At 38.9% G+C, this 19,360-nt stretch overlaps 1 protein-coding gene across 2 annotated transcripts in view; it reads left to right on the plus strand.

Moving 5' to 3' along the window:
• The first annotated feature begins 6,172 nt into the window (after nucleotides 1-6,172).
• rxrgb (retinoid X receptor, gamma b) overlaps nucleotides 6,173-19,360 on the plus strand; it is a 112,120-nt gene continuing 98,932 nt past the window's right edge. Inside the window, exon 1 of one of the 2 annotated variants that reach the window (XM_061978025.2) lies at nucleotides 6,173-6,454. Coding sequence is in view for 1 of the 2 variants with exons in the window: in XM_061978024.2 (XP_061834008.1) it covers nucleotides 6,424-6,454 (31 nt within the window). In the remaining variant the exon portion in view is untranslated. The remainder of the gene's footprint in view (nucleotides 6,455-19,360) is intronic. The other variant, XM_061978024.2, reaches the window with a different exon arrangement.

The raw sequence follows: 19,360 nt of genomic DNA on the forward strand, positions 1-19,360 counted from the left end.
GCAACGAGCCCTGGTAGTAGCTAGCTGAAAACTAGCATTCCTAATTGCGAACTAGAAACTTGCGACGCTAATGGCTATCTAGAAACTAGCACTGCTAATGGCAAGCTGAAAACTAGCATTCCTAATCCGGAACTAGAATCTAGCACCGTTAAAAGATACCAGGAAACTAGCTCTAGTATTTTAAATGCTCACCAGAATATAATGGTATAATTATTTATTCATGTTTTTATTTTAAACCTGCGCGGTACAGTGAGTAAGGTAGCCATCCCACTGCCGTTTATAAACTACACTACAGTGCACTGGATCCATTTTAATGTGTATTTATCCATCCATCCATCCATCCATCCATCCATCCATCCATGGATGGATGGATGTGTATTTAAAGATATTTAAATTGTGGGGCAACATAAATATAAATACACTATGTTGAGTAATGTGTTCAAAGATCGGTATGCCACTTTGCAGGTGGAAAAAAACATTTTTCATTTTAATAGCTGTTTTTAAATTTAAAAAAATTGTTTACATATTTAAATTTAAATCTTAAACTTTACAGAAGCCCTCGCTCCACTTGGGAACCAGGGATCTCCTGGAATCGTTCAAATGTATTTATAAAGTGCTCGTTTGTGTCCAGTTCAAAACATTTGGTTAACGCCCTCATTTAAACATGCAAACTTTAATGACGACCCTGCCTATTTAAGAATTGAGAATCGGAATTCAAACAATGGAGAACCCTACTTCTTAGCAAGTAACATTGACTTATGTTTCCATGCACTAAATTAGTCTGATTTCTCAAAAACTTTGTTGTTTTGTATTTTCACACCTGTGTGTGAAGTCCAAGTGTCCATGCACACTCTCTAATGCAGAGGTGTCAAAGTCGTTATCACTGAAGGCCACATTGCAGTTATGTTTGGCCCCAGATGGCCGCTTCTAACAGTGAATACTATTATTACACAATTTTTTAATGCATTTTTTTCGTATATTTAAAAAAAAAACTTAGATGTTTAAAAAATATGGAAAGTTGCAATAATTTCACCTAAAAAAAATGTAGTATACAGGTAAAAGCCAGTAAATTAGAATATTTTGAAAAACTTGATTTATTTCAGTAATTGCATTCAAAAGGTGTAACTTGTACATTATATTTATTCATTGCACACAGACTGATGCATTCAAATGTTTATTTCATTTAATTTTGATGATTTGAAGTGGCAACAAATGAAAATCCAAAATTCCGTGTGTCACAAAATTAGAATATTACTTAAGGCTAATACAAAAAAGGGATTTTTAGAAATGTTGGCCAACTGAAAAGTATGAAAATGAAAAATATGAGCATGTACAATACTCAATACTTGGTTGGAGCTCCTTTTGCCTCAATTACTGCGTTAATGCGGCGTGGCATGGAGTCGATGAGTTTCTGGCACTGCTCAGGTGTTATGAGAGCCCAGGTTGCTCTGATAGTGGCCTTCAACTCTTCTGCGTTTTTGGGTCTGGTATTCTGCATCTTCCTTTTCACAATACCCCACAGATTTTCTATGGGGCTAAGGTCAGGGGAGTTGGCGGGCCAATTTAGAACAGAAATACCATGGTCCGTAAACCAGGCACGGGTAGATTTTGCGCTGTGTGCAGGCGCCAAGTCCTGTTGGAACTTGAAATATCCATCTCCATAGAGCAGGTCAGCAGCAGGAAGCATGAAGTGCTCTAAAACTTGCTGGTAGACGGCTGCGTTGACCCTGGATCTCAGGAAACAGAGTGGACCAACACCAGCAGATGACATGGCACCCCAAACCATCACCCAACCATGCAAATTTTGCATTTCCTTTGGAAATCGAGGTCCCAGAGTCTGGAGGAAGACAGGAGAGGCACAGGATCCACGTTGCCTGAAGTCTAGTGTAAAGTTTCCACCATCAGTGATGGTTTGGGGTGCCATGTCATCTGCTGGTGTCGGTCCACTCTGTTTCCTGAGATCCAGGGTCAACGCAGCCGTCTACCAGCAAGTTTTAGAGCACTTCATGCTTCCTGCTGCTGACCTGCTCTATGGAGATGGAGATTTCAAGTTCCAACAGGACTTGGCGCCTGCACACAGCGCAAAATCTACCCGTGCCTGGTTTACGGACCATGGTATTTCTGTTCTAAATTGGCCCGCCAACTCCCCTGACCTTAGCCCCATAGAAAATCTGTGGGGTATTGTGAAAAGGAAGATGCAGAATGCCAGACCCAAAAACGCAGAAGAGTTGAAGGCCACTATCAGAGCAACCTGGGCTCTCATAACACCTGAGCAGTGCCAGAAACTCATCGACTCCATGCCACGCCGCATTAACGCAGTAATTGAGGCAAAAGGAGCTCCAACCAAGTATTGAGTATTGTACATGCTCATACTTTTCATTTTCATACTTTTCAGTTGGCCAACATTTCTAAAAATCCCTTTTTTGTATTAGCCTTAAGTAATATTCTAATTTTGTGACACACGGAATTTTGGATTTTCATTTGTTGCCACTTCAAATCATCAAAATTAATGAAATAAACATTTGAATGCATCAGTCTGTGTGCAATGAATAAATATAATGTACAAGTTACACCTTTTGAATGCAATTACTGAAATAAATCAAGTTTTTCAAAATATTCTAATTTACTGGCTTTTACCTGTATATTACTGTATAGGGAAAAACAGTACTGCTGTTTTTATGGTAAAAAAAAAAAAGGCCAGAATTTTACTGTAAAATGTACATTTGTTTTTTACTGTAAATAAAAAAAACTGCAATTTTACAGTAACATTTTGGCACCTAAGCTGCCATTTTTTTTAATTTTTTTTTTTTTACCTCAAATTAACAACTGTATATTTTTCGGTGTATTACTCTAAATGCCAAAACGGCACCACAGTTTATTACAGTAAAAAATTTACTGTTTTTTTCATTGAGAGAAAAATGCTGTAAAAACCACCAGCAACGTGAGGGTTCCTGGTTCGATCCCTAGCTTCCGCCATCCTAGTCACGTCCGTTGTGACCTTGAGCAAGACATTTCACCCTTGTTCCTGATAGGGCGTGGTTAGGGCCTTGCATGGCAGCTCCCGCCATCAGTGGGTGAATGTGTGAGTATGTGGAAATGGTGTCAAAGTGTTTTGAGTACATTGAAGGTAGAAACGTGCTAAATATTAACCATTATAAATGAGATTTTTTTTTTTGTGATAAGTTAACTTGTTATTTTTGACAGCCCCAAGTAAATATATAAAGCAGGAGTGTCAAAAATAAGGCCCGAGGGCCGGATCAGGCCTGCGAGCAGGTTTTATCTGGCCAGCGGGATGAGTTTGCTAAGTATAAAATTTAACCTGAAATTTTTGAATGAAAGAAACTGCTGTTCTCAATGTCTCCACTGGATGTCGCAATATCAATTATTTATATCTTTGTAGATGATGCTACATATGTACAAAATAAACCACATGATGTTAGTACATCAGTCGAGAAAAATGATCAAACTACATAAAGAACATACTATAATTTGATTTTGATATAATTTTTTAATCTTGACAAATTGAAAATTAACACCAATGAGTTGACTGATGAACATTATCACATCATTTATTCAGAAAATATAAATAACGACAAGTAAAGTATATATACTATTAACCGCAACGGGTAATTGTAAAAAAAAACCCAACAACATTATGATTTGTACATTTTCAGAATGTGCTTGTTCTTTTTTAAAACAAAGAAACACTCTGAAGTTGTCTTTATTTTTAAGTTATCGTGCCGTGATTTTACCAGTCTGGCCCACTTGGGAGTAGATTTTTCTCCATGTGGCCCCCGATCTACAATGAGTTTGACACCCTTGATATAAAGTCTTAATCTTTTACAAAAAGTGACTGAATTCATTACCATGATTAAACATTTATTGCAACATCTACTGTCACGGCCAGGGCGCATTCCAATGCGCACTCATCTGTGCGCTCTGCTGATTCCGGCAGAGGCTGCGCCGGGGCACAGCTTCAATCAATCACAGGCAATCAGCACACCTGAAGCTGATCATCAGACCCGCCTTCATAAGCCTGCACAACCTGCTATCCTGTGCCAGAACGTAGTCATCTGTTCCCATACAGTAAACCTACGCGTCAAACTCTATGCGCACTCTTTGCTCTCTGTGTTTTCTCCCCTGTCGTGTTTTATTGTCTCGTGTCTTTACTTGCCGTCCTCCCTGCAGCCTGTCTTCGTTCCACGTTATGAGCTGTGTGTCTCGTCTTCCCGCATTCCCTTTGCTTCCCTGGCTGCCTCTTGGATCTCGACCTCCCGCTTGGACACGGACCTTCGACGCCTCTCCATCGCCCCGACTTCCTGCCTGCTCACGGACCTCCGAGCTTGTCTTGTCCCCTCCCCTTGGTCTTCCTCACCTCTCACTCAACACTCCTGGTAACACTCATTAATTCCTACACATAGTCGCACACCATACACTCCTGGATTTAGTCACACTTCGTTCCTGATTATTGTTATATATTGTGCGTATATAATAATTAAATATAGAGCTTTAACTACGCCCCTGTTCTCTGTGCCGTCGCCTTCCCCCTGTACATAACATATTCTTCATCAAATTAGTGAGGCAGTATTAAAACCTACCCAGTGGCCTTGTGGTTAGCGTGTCCACCCTGAGATCGGTAGGTCGTGAGTTCAAACCCTGGCCGAGGCATACCAAAGACTATAACTACTACTTTTAAGACCCTTATTAAAACCCATTTTTATTCACTGGCTTTTAACCCAGCATGAGAGTTTAAACTGTTTTTATCTAACAAATTCTTCTTAAGATAATTTGTATTTGCTTTTTCATTGTGTATTTTACCTCTGTTTTAAATGTTATTTTTTAGTCTGTCCTTTGCCTGTATTTCTTTGTGGTGCCCTTTGTTCTTCAACTGTGGTTGTTTTTAAAGGGCTTTATAAATAAAATTGGTATGGTATAAAAATGGGACCCATTTTTATACCTGCTTGGCACTCAGCATCAAGGGTTGGAATTGGGGATTAAATCACCTCCAAAGACATGCACCAGAGGATAGGTTGATTGACAACACTAAATTGGCCCTAGTGTGTGAATGTGAGTGTGAATTTTGTCTGTCTATCTGTGTTGGCCCTGCAATGAGATAGTGACTTGTCCAGGGTGTACCCCGCCTTCTGCCCGATTGTAGCTGAGATAGGCTCCAGCACCACCACCGCGACCCCGAAAGCGGCCACCGCTGCTGCTCACTGCTCCCCTCACCTCCCAGGGGGGTGGAACAAGGGGCTGGGTCAAATGCAGAGGACAAATTTCACCCCACCTAGTGTGTGTGTGACTATCAGTGCTACTTTAACTTGAATAAACATTTTTTTTTTTTTTTTTTTTTGTCATTCAAAAATACAATCATGCGTCCTTACGGACTGTATCCCTGCAGACTGTATTGATCTATATTGATATGTAATGTAGGAACCAGAAATATTAATAACAGAAAGAAACAACCTTTTTGTGCGAATGAGTGTGAATGAGTGTAAATGGGGGAGGGAGTTTTTTTTGGGTTGGTGCACTAATTGTAAGTGTATCTTGTGTTTTTTATGTTGATTTAATTTAAAAAAAATAAAAATAAAAAAATTCTATTTTTTTTCTTGTGCGGCCCGGTACCAATCGATCCACGGACCGGTACCGGGCCGCGGCCCGGTGGTTGGGGACCACTGCTTTAACTTAAATTAAGTATACGTTAACTGATGCATGGAATGTTGATTATTATCTCTGAAAAATGTCCCGTAGAGTATTTTGGGCTTTATTGTTATGATAAAAGAAAATGAAAAAAAAAATAGAAGCATTTCAACAATAAATTTAAATTTTTAAAATAAAATTAGAAATGCAATTACATTGAGGAATATGTCATAAAAACATACTGTAATTTCAGTTGAAATATGATTTTTATTTTTATTTTTAAATATACAATTTGCTTAAAAAGTCTAATATCCGGGTACGTCAATCCATGAAACACGTGGACATAAAAAGCGCATTATTTTAAATAATTTTCTTTAAAATCACGTTGTCCGCTCTATACTTCATCCCTGCATTGTCAGCTGCCAGGTTGGAAAAAGGGAAATGATCGTATTTTTTTTCCTTCTTGAAAACATTCTTGTGTCTGTCTTACAGGAAAGTAGGCCAACACGTTACGCAAAAAAAAAAAAAAAAAAAGACAGTAAAAAAAAAAAAAACCGGGAGAGACGTTCGGTGCGGATCGTGTTGGAGCTTGACACGGAACACCGTCGTCATTGGGAGAAGCTGCTTTTTGACCGGCCCCTCCTCCTCCGCCACGGACGGGCCCCCCGGGCGTTAGAGCCGCCTCGCACACACTCTCAGTCCGGCCCCGGGGAGAGGAATGCGGTGGGATGCCGAGCACCGCCGACTCGACAGGACAGCCACGAAGCCCCAAATAGCACCGTTATGGACGGCAATGATCCGTACGTGCACTTAAGTAAGTACGCCTTTCACATTTACACTTTTGTTCTTCTTGGAAGAGGGGGCGGGCGAACGGGGGGTACTTCGCGGAGGAGTGTTCCCCGGCCATGGCGTCCTCTCGCCGGACTTTAACCAGCAGCTCGCTCGCTGATAGCGTCGTTGCGTGTGCAGTGGTGTCGTAAAAGAAATCAGGTGGTGGTCAGGCAAGGTCAGAGGTTGGCGCTTTGATTGCAGCTTATGTAATTTATGGCCTGTTTGAAACTTCATTCCCCTGCAAGGTAAACCGACAGAAGAAATGGCAAATGTGTTTTTGGTAAACAAACTTGCATGCAGGGGTCGGTGTAGGGCAGGGGTGTCAAAGTCATTTTAGATCGGGGGGCCACATGGAGAAACATCTACTCCCAAGTGGGCCGGACTGGTAAAATCACGGCACGATAACTTAAAAATAAAGACAACTTCAGATTGTCTTATTTGTTTAAAAATAGAACAGGCACATTCTGAAAATGGAGAAATCATAATGTTGTTGTTTTTTTTACACTTAAATGTTGCGGTTAATAGATCGTACTTTATTGATTCCTTCAGGAGAGTTCCCTCGGGAAAATCAAAATTCTAGCAGCAGTGTACAGAGTTGAGATCAAATTTAAAAAGTAAACAAGGGGGGTATAAATGGAAATAAAATTAGAAAATATTACAATAAGAATAAAAATAAAAAGCCACAATTAGAATACAAATATAACAGTGAAAATAAGAATATAACACGATAAACTGCAGTAGTTAGTATTAGTTAATAGTATTCTATCTTTGTCGTTATTTATACTTTCTGAATAAATGATCAGTCAAATCATTGGTGTTAATTTTCAATCCATCAAGATAAAAAAATAACAAAATCAAATTACAGGACGTTATTTATGTAGTTTGCTCATTTTCGTCGACTGGTGCATTAACATGTGGTTTATTATTTTTTTTACATTAGTAGCGTATACTTCCAAGATACAAAGAATTGCTATTGCGACATCTAGTGGACGCAATTAGAACAGCTGTTTCTTTCATTCAAATATTTCGGCTCATTTTTATACTTAGCAAACTCATTGATTGATTGATTGATTGAAAATGTTATTAGTAGACTGCACAGTACAGTACATACTCCGTACAATTGACCACTAAATGGTAACACCCGAATAACTTTTTCAACTTGTTTAAGTCGGGGTCCACGTAAATCAATTCATGGTAAATGCGTATTTTGGTGAAAATTGTTGAAATAAACAATTTATTGTAGTTTCCTAACCTTTTTTTTCCCCCTTGTAAATGCACATGATAACATTAAAAATGCACTTTTAACATGAAAAAAATATCAACGATAATATGTGTTGCTGACAAATTAATTTTGACAATAGTCGGAAACGTCATCACTCGTGTTTTACCGGACGTAAGCGAATCAGCAGCAGAAAACGTAAAGTGTGGGAACATTTCACCTTAATCTTGTTAAAGACATGAATACTTTGCTCATTTTGCAAAGTGGACCTTGGTTTTTTTATCTGGAGGAGGAGATCGCTAGTCTGTAAGATAGTTACCTGGCTAGCTAATTTTGAGACGAAGTTGTGTGAAAAATATATTTAGCATATATATGTAGCGTAATCTACAAAGATACAAAGAATTGCTATTGCGACATCTAGTGGACACATTTAGAACGGCTGTTTCTTTCATTCAAAAATTTCGGCTCATTTTTATACTTCGCAAACTCATCCCGCGGGGCGGATAAAACCTGTTCGCGGGCCTGATCCGGCCCGTGGGCCGTACATTTGACACCCCTGGTGTAGGGCATCCATCCCCTGATGTCATTTTGCTAAGTAAAGCTCCACTACTTGCTCTGTCTCCCTGACTTTGCCCTTGAACCAGCTGATTGCCCCCCCTTCTGTCTTCTTCTTTCCCCTTCTATTAGCAGAATTGTTTATGTGACAGCTTTACAGCCCCATGGAGTTGGGCAACACGTGGATAGCACTGGGCCAAAGGAGCTTTTTGTGTGTATGCGCGTTCAAGCCTCCTCAAGGGTTGTTGCATGCTAGGGCTGCAGGCAATATGAACGAAAAAGTATATCTCGATAATTTTTGCTTAAACTCAATAATTGATATAAATCTCGATATGCAGTCGTGGTCAAAAGTTTACATACACTTGTAAATAACATAATGTCATGGCTGTCTTGAGTTTCCAATAATTTCTACAACTCTTATTTTTTGTGATAGAGTGATTGGAGCACATACTTGTTGGTAAAAAAAAAAAAACTTTCATGAAGTTTGGTTGTTTTATGAATTTATTATTGGTCTACTGAAAATGTGAGCAAATCTGCTGGGTCAAAAGTATACATACATCAATGTTAATATTTGGTTACATGTCCCTTGGCAAGTTTCACTGCAATAAGGCGCTTTTGGTAGCCATCCACAAGCTTCTGGTTGTGGATGGCTATTATATTATCGGCCGATAAATGCTTTAAAATGTAATATCGGAAATTATCGTTATCGGTTTCAAAATTATCGGTATCGGTTTAAAAAAAGTAAAATTTATGACTTTTTAAAACGCCGATGTGTACATGGGCATAGGGAGTAGTACAGAGCGCCAATAAACCTTAAAGGTAAAGGCACTGCCTTTACGTGCCGGCCCAATCACATAATACCCACAGCTTTTCGCACACACAAGTGAATGCAAGGCACTGAGGGTGGCCGTATAAACAACTTTAACACTGTTACAAATATGCGCCACACTGTGAACCCACACCAAACGAAAATGACAAACACATTTCGGGAGAACATCCACACCGTAACACAACATAAACACAACAGAACAAATACCCAGAAGCCCTTGCAGCACTAACTCTTCCGGGACACTACAATATACACCCCCCACTACCCTCCCCCTTCCACCTCAACCCCGCCCACCTCAAACTCCTCATGCTCTCTCAGGGAGAGCATGTCCCAAATTCCAAGCTGCTGTTTTGAAGCATGTTAAAAAAAATAATGCACTTTGTGACTTCAATAATAAATATGGCAGTGCCATGTTGGCATTTTTTTCCATAACTTGAGTTGATTTATTTTGGAAAACTTTGTTACATTGTTTAATGCATCCAGCGGGGCATCACAACAAAATTAGGCATAATAATGTGTGAATTCTACGACTGTATATATCGGTATTGGTTGATATCGGAATCGGTAATTAAGAGTTGGACAATATCGGAATATCGGATATCGGCAAAAAAGCCATTATCGGACATCTCTAGTCATGACGTCACATGCTACATGTCTGCTGCTTGTTTGAAAACAGCAAAGTGCAGTAAACGATCGAGTGTCTCCGTGGTGAAAGCCTTGTTAGTACGTGCAAAATCCTCATTTCAATAAGGCGGTCTGCACCAGTTATGAATAGCACAAACAGTATTAGTAGATCACATGCAACACGCTTGCTATAGTACACACAATTTTATTGTTGCACTAGAGATGTCCGATGATATCGGCCTGACGATATTATCGGCCGATAAATGCGTTAAAATGTAATATCGGAAATTATCGGTATCGTTTTTTTTATCATCGGTATCGTTTTTTTTTTATTTTTATTTTTTTAAATCAACATAAAACACACAAGATACACTTACAATTAATGCACCAACCCAAAAAAACCTCCCTCCCCCATTTACACTCATTCACACAAAAGGGTTGTTTCTTTCTGTTATTAATATTCTGGTTCCTACATTATATATCAATACAGTCTGCAAGGGATACAGTCTGTAAGCACACATGATTGTGCGTGCTGCTGGTCCACTAATAGTACTAACCTTTAACAGTTAATTTTACTAATTTTCATTAATTACTAGTTTCTATGTAACTGTTTTTATATTGTTTTACTTTCTTTTTTAGTCAAGAAAATGTTTTTAATTTATTTATCTTATTTTATTTATTTTATTATTTTTTTAAAGTACCTTATCTTCACCATACCTGGTTGTCCAAATTAGGCATAATAATGTGTTAATTCCACAACTGTATATATCGGTTGATATCGTATCGGTTGATATCAGTATCGGTAATTAAAGAGTTGGACAATATCGGAATATCGGATATCGGCAAAAAGCCATTATCGGACATCCCTAGTTTGCACACATTGTTTAGCACCTGCTATTTTGATTTTTGTAAATCAGGCCCTTTGACTCGCTTATTCCTGTACTTGCATGCAAAACATGAGCTTTAGCTGTAATATTTATTTGTTAAATGCCTGAATTTTCTGCAGACTTTTTAAAAAGTTGCAATGTTTTGAGTCTTATTTTTCTCAGTAACATTGAATCAGTGCATGATTTTACCAATTTATAATCAACGTGTTACTGTAAAGGCAGTTGATATGGAAAATATGTTTGGCTTAAAACATTTCAACAATGCACGTTAATCATTTGTACACTTCTAGACTTGCTTACTCCTGTTTACATGCAAAACATCAGAAAACCACAGTACGGGATTGAACTTTGGCTGTAATATGTGTTAAATGCCTGAATTTTTCAATATGTTGCTAGATAGTTGCAATGTCTTGAGTCCGTTTTTTCTCAATAACATTACATCTGTGCATTCTCTTACCAATTTGCTATCAACGTGTTACTGTAAAGGCAATTAATATGACAAATATTTTTACAGTGCATACTTTCATGCAAAACATAAGAAAAGTGACTTTTAGTGCTTGCATCTTCAAGCATAACAGTTAGCTGAGAGACAGCTCTTATCTTAAAACTTTCTTAATCGGGAACTGCACTTTTTTTTCCTTAATTTTGCCTATCATTCACATTCTTTATGTAAGACATATTTTTTTCTTGTTTTGATGCATTCTAAGTAGTAAATTCAATCCAAAGTCCACTTTCAATAGAGCCTATGGGGATTTCTCTATTCTGCCTTTAAAAGCCCTTAAAAACATCCAAACACCTCCTTTAAGGTTTTATATACATGATGTAAGTATATATGTAATGTAGTAAAAGGCACATTTATTATACCATTTAATATTACGTATTTTGCTTATTTTAAGCATTACAACTCACTGCAGACTTCATGAGAGCCAACAAACATAATGACACATCACATACTGTACAATGTCTGCTGTCATTAGGATGCCGACTGATAGAATCTTGTTATGGTCCCATTTTGATGAAAAATGGCCAATAATTCACGCGTCGTTTCATGTCGTTCTCGCTATTTTTGGGTCTAAATTGGCTGTCAAATTGTACCAACTTGTTGGATTACGTCCTAATCCCTCTACTTTAGGTGCATGTTTTTTGATCTAAGATAAACTTCCACAGGAAAGTAAGCGAGGAAGCAGCTTATCAGTCGATGATGTCAAGTATAGGCATGCGAGCTTGTGATCACGGCGCCGCTATAAATAGTCTGTCATGCATATAATCACGTTTCATCAAACATATATTAACGTTGTTGCCCTAGCGGAAACTGGGAAACACATGGCACACTGACAAAGCTTAATCTTTTGTTACTATAACAATCTACAAGGTTAATATAGTTGGCTTCTCTTTCTTCCCCTCCATTTATCTGCTTTCTTTTGTATTTCAAGTTATCATTACATATATGTACCGTTGCATTTGAACAATTGTATTGTTGTTAACAGAGGTAATTATTGTTATTATTCATTATCAATAGTGCTATTTCTATTGGTATTTGTATTCCTCCATTTGTAGCCTAATAATGTTCATTGTCATTTCTGTATTATTTATTTCACTAGTGAAGTGAAATGAATTATATTTATATAGCGCTTTTCTCTATTGACTCAAAGCGCTTTACATAGTGAAACCCAATATCTAAGTTACATTTAAACCAGTGTGGGTGGCACTGGGAGAAGGTGGGTAAAGGGTCTTGCCCAAGGACACAACGGCAGTGACTAGGATGGCGGAAGCGGGGATCGAACCTGCAACCCTCAAGTTGCTGGCACGGCCACTCTACCAACAGAGTTATGCCACTAATTGCTTCTTTGCTATCACTTTTACCATCATATTTGTGGTTATCCTATTTGCTGATGTTGTTCGGTTGTTGTTGTTGTTGTTGTTGTTGTGTTTGTTGTTGTTGTTGTCTCCATTTAATAAAGTCAAATACAAATAAGGCAACAAGAAAAGTATCCCACACTTCTCTTTTGTGAAGTAAATATGTACAGGCGATGTGGGCATCTACATCAATTATATGATTTGCCTGAGTAGCTGGACAGGACAAAAAATAAATAAATAAATAGTCTGTCTGCGTTAGCGCTTATAATAACAATGTCACTAAAACTTTGTTGATATTCAATTCACGAAATATAAATGGAGTATTGTTGGCGTTTTTTGGCTGGTTATTTATTGTGTTTTATAGGCGCAATAGAGGACCTTCCATTGGCTGCGCTGTAAGCGGAATTTTATTCACGTTTATTTACTTTTTTTTCATGATTGTGAACGATAGGCAAAACTTGTGCAGTTCCCCTTTAAGTCAAGGTACCACTGTACCAAAAAGTTGTTGTGATTGTTTTGTATAACACATTGAGCTGTGTGAGAAATTTCACGACTTTCCGACTTATTGTGAAAATAGCAGCACAGTGGAAACAGAAAGGGTGCATGTTTTGTGAAATGTTCACCCTTTTGTGTGCAGAGATTCAGTAGTAGAAAAGTTACCGAATGCAAATACGCACAATTCTTGGAATACAATATCAATGTTTTTATTCTTCTTATATTTCGAGGCTGCGAGTAAACAACTTTTGACTCTCAGGCGCTCATAACTTTTTGAGCTAGTTTTGCACCCGTTTTATCCCAGAGTCGTATAACTTGGTACGTGACACTTGTAAACTGTTATCATGCAAACGTAAGCATGCTAACATTAAAGTGCTAACTTTCTTTGCTAAATGTACACATTTTTGTCAAATTCCCCAGCCGTGCACCTTAGAGTCATAAATTTTTATTTTTTATTTTTTTAATTTTTTTAATAAAGAAATACAATCATGTGTGCTTACGGGCTGTATCCCTGCAGACTGTATTGATATACATTGATACATAGTGTATATATTGTGTTTTTATGTTGATTTAATACCGGTACCGGTCCGCGGCCCGGTGGTTGGGGACCACTGCACTAAATGGTAACATCCGAATAAGTTTTTCAACTTGTTTAAGTCGGGGTCCACGTTAATCAATTCATGATAGCATGCTAACATTAGTGTGCTAACTTTTTTAGCTAGTTTTGCAACCGTTTCACCCAGGGTCATTAAACTTGGTATGTGGCACTTGTTACCTGTTAGCATGCAAACGATAGCATGCTAGCAAGCTAACTTAAGCATGCTAACTTTTTATTCTGATTATACTTTTTTTTTTTCTTTCTATTTCCCCAGCCATACACCTTAGAGTTATAAAACTTGGTACAGTATGTGACACAAGCTAACTATTATCATGCTCATCTTAGCTTGCTAGCATGCTAACATTAGCATGCTAACTTTTTTAGCTAGTTTTGCAACCGTTTCACCCAGGGTCATTAAACTTGGTATGTGACACTTGTTACCTGTTAGCATGCAAACGATAGAATGCTCGAAAGCTAACTTAAGCATGCTAACTTTTTCTTCTGATTATACTTTTTTTTTTCTATTTCCCCAGCCATAAACCTTAGAGTCATAAAACTTGGTACAGTATGTGACACAAGTTAACTATTATCATGCTCACGTTAGCTTGCTAGCATGCTAACTTTTTTAGCTAGTTTTGCAACCGTTTCACCCAGGGTCATTAAACTTGGTATGTGACACTTGTTACCTGCTAGCTTGCTAGCATGCTATCGTTTGCATGCTAACTTAAGCATGCTAACTTTTTCTTCCGATTATACCTTATTTTCTATTTCCCCAGCCGTGCACCTTAAAGACATAAAACTTGTTATGTGACACAAGCTAACTATTATCATGCTCACCTTAGCTTGCTAGCATGCTAACATTAGCATGATAAGTTTTTTAGCTAGTTTTGCAACCGTTTCACCCATGAATTGATTAACGTGGACCCCGACTTAAACGAGTTGAAAAACTTATTCGGGTATTACCATTTAGTGGTCAATTGTACGGAATATGTACTGTACTGTGCAATCTACTAATAAAAGTTTCAATCAATCAATCAATCAATCAAAGGGTCATTAAATTTGGTAAGTGACACTACCTGTTAGCATGCAAACGATAGCATGCCAGCAAGCTAACTTAAGCATGCTAACTTTTTATTCAGATTATACTTATTTTTTTTCTATTTCCGCAGCCATATACCTTTTGAGTCGTACAACTTGGTATATGAAACATGCCGACTGTTATCATGCTATTGTTAGCACACATGCTACGTGTTATCATTTTTGTGTAAACATGCCACTGTTTTAGGCTAGCGCTGTGGCTCATTTTGTACAGTGACACCTAAAACTCCCGGATTCAGACACTCGGCACCATCTAATAAGTACGGCGGCTTCCAGCGACCCCCGGTCAGAGGTCCAGGGCACAGATAGCAGGCCCATCAAAATTTTCCGCGGGAATTTTCTAGTTCTTCTTATATTTCGAGGCAGCGAATAAACAACTTTTGACTCTCAGGCGCTCATCCGGGCTTAAAGGTAAACACAATAAATATATTTGGAAACGGTACAATAACCTTTTTCACAATATTTATCATCCAACCCTTTTCTTTTCATCCCTATCCTTTCCGTAACATTGTGTATGACAAATGGTATGCTTTGGCTCATCATCTCTCTCCAGCTATTATGTTGGATGGCATTCTGTTGTGCAACAGTACAATTGGCTGTGTGTTTACTGTATGTGATGCGTGCTGTTCTTCTGAGAAAGAACGTGGCGTGTAGCCCACATCAGACCGTTGTGTGGCATTAAATAATAGCATGAAATGGGGCCCTTTGAGCTACAAACTGCCTCATTATTTTATCGGGGAAATCTCGGCACCATTTCAGAGAGTCTGAAAATTGTTTCCATAAACCAACGCGCCTCTCAGGGGAATGGAAGAGACATCTGGATGGGACGACATGTAGAGGGAAGCCCAAAGCGGTGCTCACAGACCGGATATGGAATATTTTTGGTTCACAAGACATCCTGGCATCATAATTGACTGACTAGTAAGATAGGAAATGTTATTTTCTGGCTTTTTGTTGCAACTCCATAGTCTTAGAGCAGGGGTGTCAAACTCATTGTAGATCGGGGGCCACATGGAGAAAAATCTACTCCCAAGTGGGCCGGACTGGTAAAATCACGGCACGATAACTTAAAAATAAAGACAACTTCAGGTTATTTTCTTTGTTTAAAAATAGAACCATCACATTCTGAAATTGTACAAATCATAATGTTGAGGCTGTTTTACACTTACATGTTGCGGTTAATAGTATTCTATCCTTATTTGTCGTTAGTTATATTTTCTGAATAAATTATGTGATAATGTTCATCAGTCAGTGTTAATTTTCAATCTATCAAGATAAAAAATATAATGTCAAAATCAAATTACAGGATGTTATTTACGTAGTTTGATCATTTTCCTCGACTGATGTACTCACATCATGTGGTTTATTTTGTACATATGTAGCATCATCTACAAAGATACAAATAATTGCTAGTGTGAAATCCAGTGGACTTATTTAAAACAGCGGATTCCTTCATTCAAAATTTTCAGGTTAATTTTTATACTTTGCAAACTCGGGCCGTACGTTTGACACCCAATCGTGCAATTATGTCCAAAGTGCATCCCATTGGCGTGCCGAACCTGCTTTTTTCTTCTTTTTTTTTTTATCGGCACATGCCCTATTGTAAGTATGAAATAAATAAGACCTGCATCCAAACATAATTAGGACCACATTGAACAAAAACACATAGTTAGCGGTAAACCCGATTTGAGAATCAGGTTTGTAGAATTCACCAATTGCAATTACCGTATTTTCCAGACTATAAGGCGCACTTGAAATCCCTTTTTTCCCCCTCAAAACTCGACAGTGCGCCTTATAACCCGGTGCGCCTAATGTAAGGAATAAGTTTGATTGAGCTTACCCACCTCGAAGCAATTTTATTTGGTACATGATGTAATGATAAGTGTGACCAGTAGATGGCAGTCACACATAAGAGATACATGTAGACTGGTGTATGTATAAGGTAAGACATATTATCTGGCGTTTTGTTTCGCAATATTATGCAAAAGCAACTTTTCTTACCTTCTAGTACTTGCTGATCTGTATTTGGGATCTGCATAAATCCTGAAAAATTGCGTGTGTCCTCATTTGTAGTCCGTGCCGAAACTGTAGTCGATAAACTTCTTCTTTTTCTCTATCTTCTTGTTTTGTGGCATTCATCCCCCGCTGTTGCCATTTCTAATACAAAGTAGTGTAAAGTTCTTACTTATATCTGTCAGTAAACTCGTCATGAAAGCGCTAAAACATACCGGTGTTGTGAGTTTACATTATTCACCCAAGGAACTTTAGTTATTAGAGTTCCAGCCGGACGTTTTTTCACGAGACACATTTCCGACGTTGTTGTTTCCGGATGAGGAGATGCTGCTCCGTTATTGATTGAAGTAAAGTCTGAATGTCATTAAAACAGTTAGCTCCATCTTTTGACACTTCTTCCACCCCCGTCCTTGCACGCTACACCGCTACAACAAAGATGACGAGGAGAAGACGCTGTCGAAGATGAGCCACGTAAACAAGACTGCCCACAAAACGGCGCATCCGGAATCGACTGTCAGAAAGCGGCTTGAAGATGATCTGTAAAACATAATCTATGCAACATTTTGACCAAAGAACCACCATTACATGTTATGTAGACCACAAAGAAGTGTTTCAATTTCGAAAAAAAAAAGAAAAGACTCCTTTAATGTGCTCTATAATCCGGTGTGCCTTATATATGAAAAAATAGACCATTAATCGGCAGTGCGTTTTATAATCCGGTGCGCCCTGTGGTCCGGAAAATATGGTAAGTCTCAGAGGTCCAACAGTAATTTAGACTTTCTCCCCCCGAGGGTGCTCTTGACTTTTGGGATCTCATTTAGCTTCATCCAAACTTCATCTTCTTCAGAGTCACAATCTTTAAAATGCAAATTACACTCCTCTTGCTTGGTTTGTCCCATTTTGTGTGAGTCAATTTGATTGGAGAGGTCCATACTTTTCTCATATTCCCATCATTTGGAAATGTATGCAGGCTGACACCTTCATTTAGTGGTTAGAGTGTCCGCCCTGAGATCAGTAGGTCGTGAGTTGAAACCCCGGCCGAGTCATACCAAAGACTATAAAAATGGGACCCATTACCTCCCTGCTTGGCACTCAGCATCAAGGGTTGGAATTAGGGGTTGAATCACCAAAAATTATTCCCGGGCGCGGCCACCGCTGCTGCTCACTGCTCCCCTCACGTCCCAGGGGGTGATCCAGGGTGATAGGTCAAATGCAGAGAATAATTTCGTCACACCTCGTGTGTGTGTGTGACAATCATTGGTACTTTAACTTTAACTTTAATTAGTTGTATTCCTGCAACACTGCACCTCGAAGCCATATTTGATCATTCCTTCAAATTCTGTGCAATAATATCGTAATTCGGGATGAAGATGCTACCAAAACACCTGGTTAGTAGCAACTTGAGGTTTGATCCCCGCTTCCTCCATCTTAGTCACTGTCGTCGTGTCCTTGGGCAAGAAACTTAACCCACCTGCTCCCAGTGCCACCCACACTGATTTAAATGTAGCTTAAAGATGATTCTCTAGAGCCGTGGTCCCCAAACTTTTTGACTCGGGGGCCGCATTGGGCTAAAAGGATTTGGCCGGGGTCCGGGCTGTGTGTGTGTGTATGTATATATATATATGTATATATATATATATATATATATATATATATATATATATATATATATATATATATATATATATATATATATATATATATATATATATATATATATATGTGTATGTGTATGTATATATGTGTATGTGTATATATATATATATATATATATGTGTATGTGTATATATATATGTGTATGTGTATATATATATATATATATATATATATATATATATATATATATATATATATACACATACACATATATATATACACATACACATATATATATATATATATATATATATATACACATACACATATATATATACAAATATATATACATATATATATACACATATATATATACAAATCTGGGTTCCTTGTTCGTGTTCTTCATAGAGGTCTTCGAGCTGCTCTTTGTCTGATCCCTCACCTAGGACCAGTTTGCCTTGGGAGACCCTACCAGGGGGCATAGAAGCCCCCGGACAACATAGCTCCTAGGATCATTGGGACACGCAAACTCCTCTACCACGTTAAGGTGGCAGCTCAGAGAGGAGGGGAAATATATATACATAGTTAAATGTTGTTACCCACATACGAAAAACGAGCAGGCACCTGCAGCATATGCCACAACAGAAGAAAAAAAAAGAAAAGAGATGGACACTTTTACGGAGCGGAGAAGGGACGCCTCGCCGGGGTCCGGGACCGAGGCCCCTTCCCCCGAGAGGGCCCCACCGGGAGCCGTAGCTGAGGCGATCCGCGAGAAGGGCCCGACGCACGTCCAGGGTCACTACCGCGCCCACCGCACCGACACCCCGCCTCGTCCGCTTTCGCCGCGGCCGGCGTCACGCGCAGCAGGTAAGCAGCATACCTGCCCGCCACCCCCGTGGCCGGGGGCTCGTAACATGGGTCACTCCGCGCGCTCCGCCCGCGCAGCTTACCTGCTTGCCACCCCTGTTGCCGGGGGCGCGTAACAGGGGTCACTCCGCGCACAGTGCGCTCACGAAAGGGGTGGGGCTCACCCTGGTTGATATAGAGAGCAGGACGGTGGCCATGGAATTTCATTTAAGGTTTGTGATAAACCATCAAACTCATTCGTTAAAAGGACT

Source organism: Nerophis lumbriciformis, linkage group LG18 (genome assembly GCF_033978685.3).
Source record: "Nerophis lumbriciformis linkage group LG18, RoL_Nlum_v2.1, whole genome shotgun sequence".
Classification (NCBI taxonomy): domain Eukaryota; kingdom Metazoa; phylum Chordata; class Actinopteri; order Syngnathiformes; family Syngnathidae; genus Nerophis; species Nerophis lumbriciformis.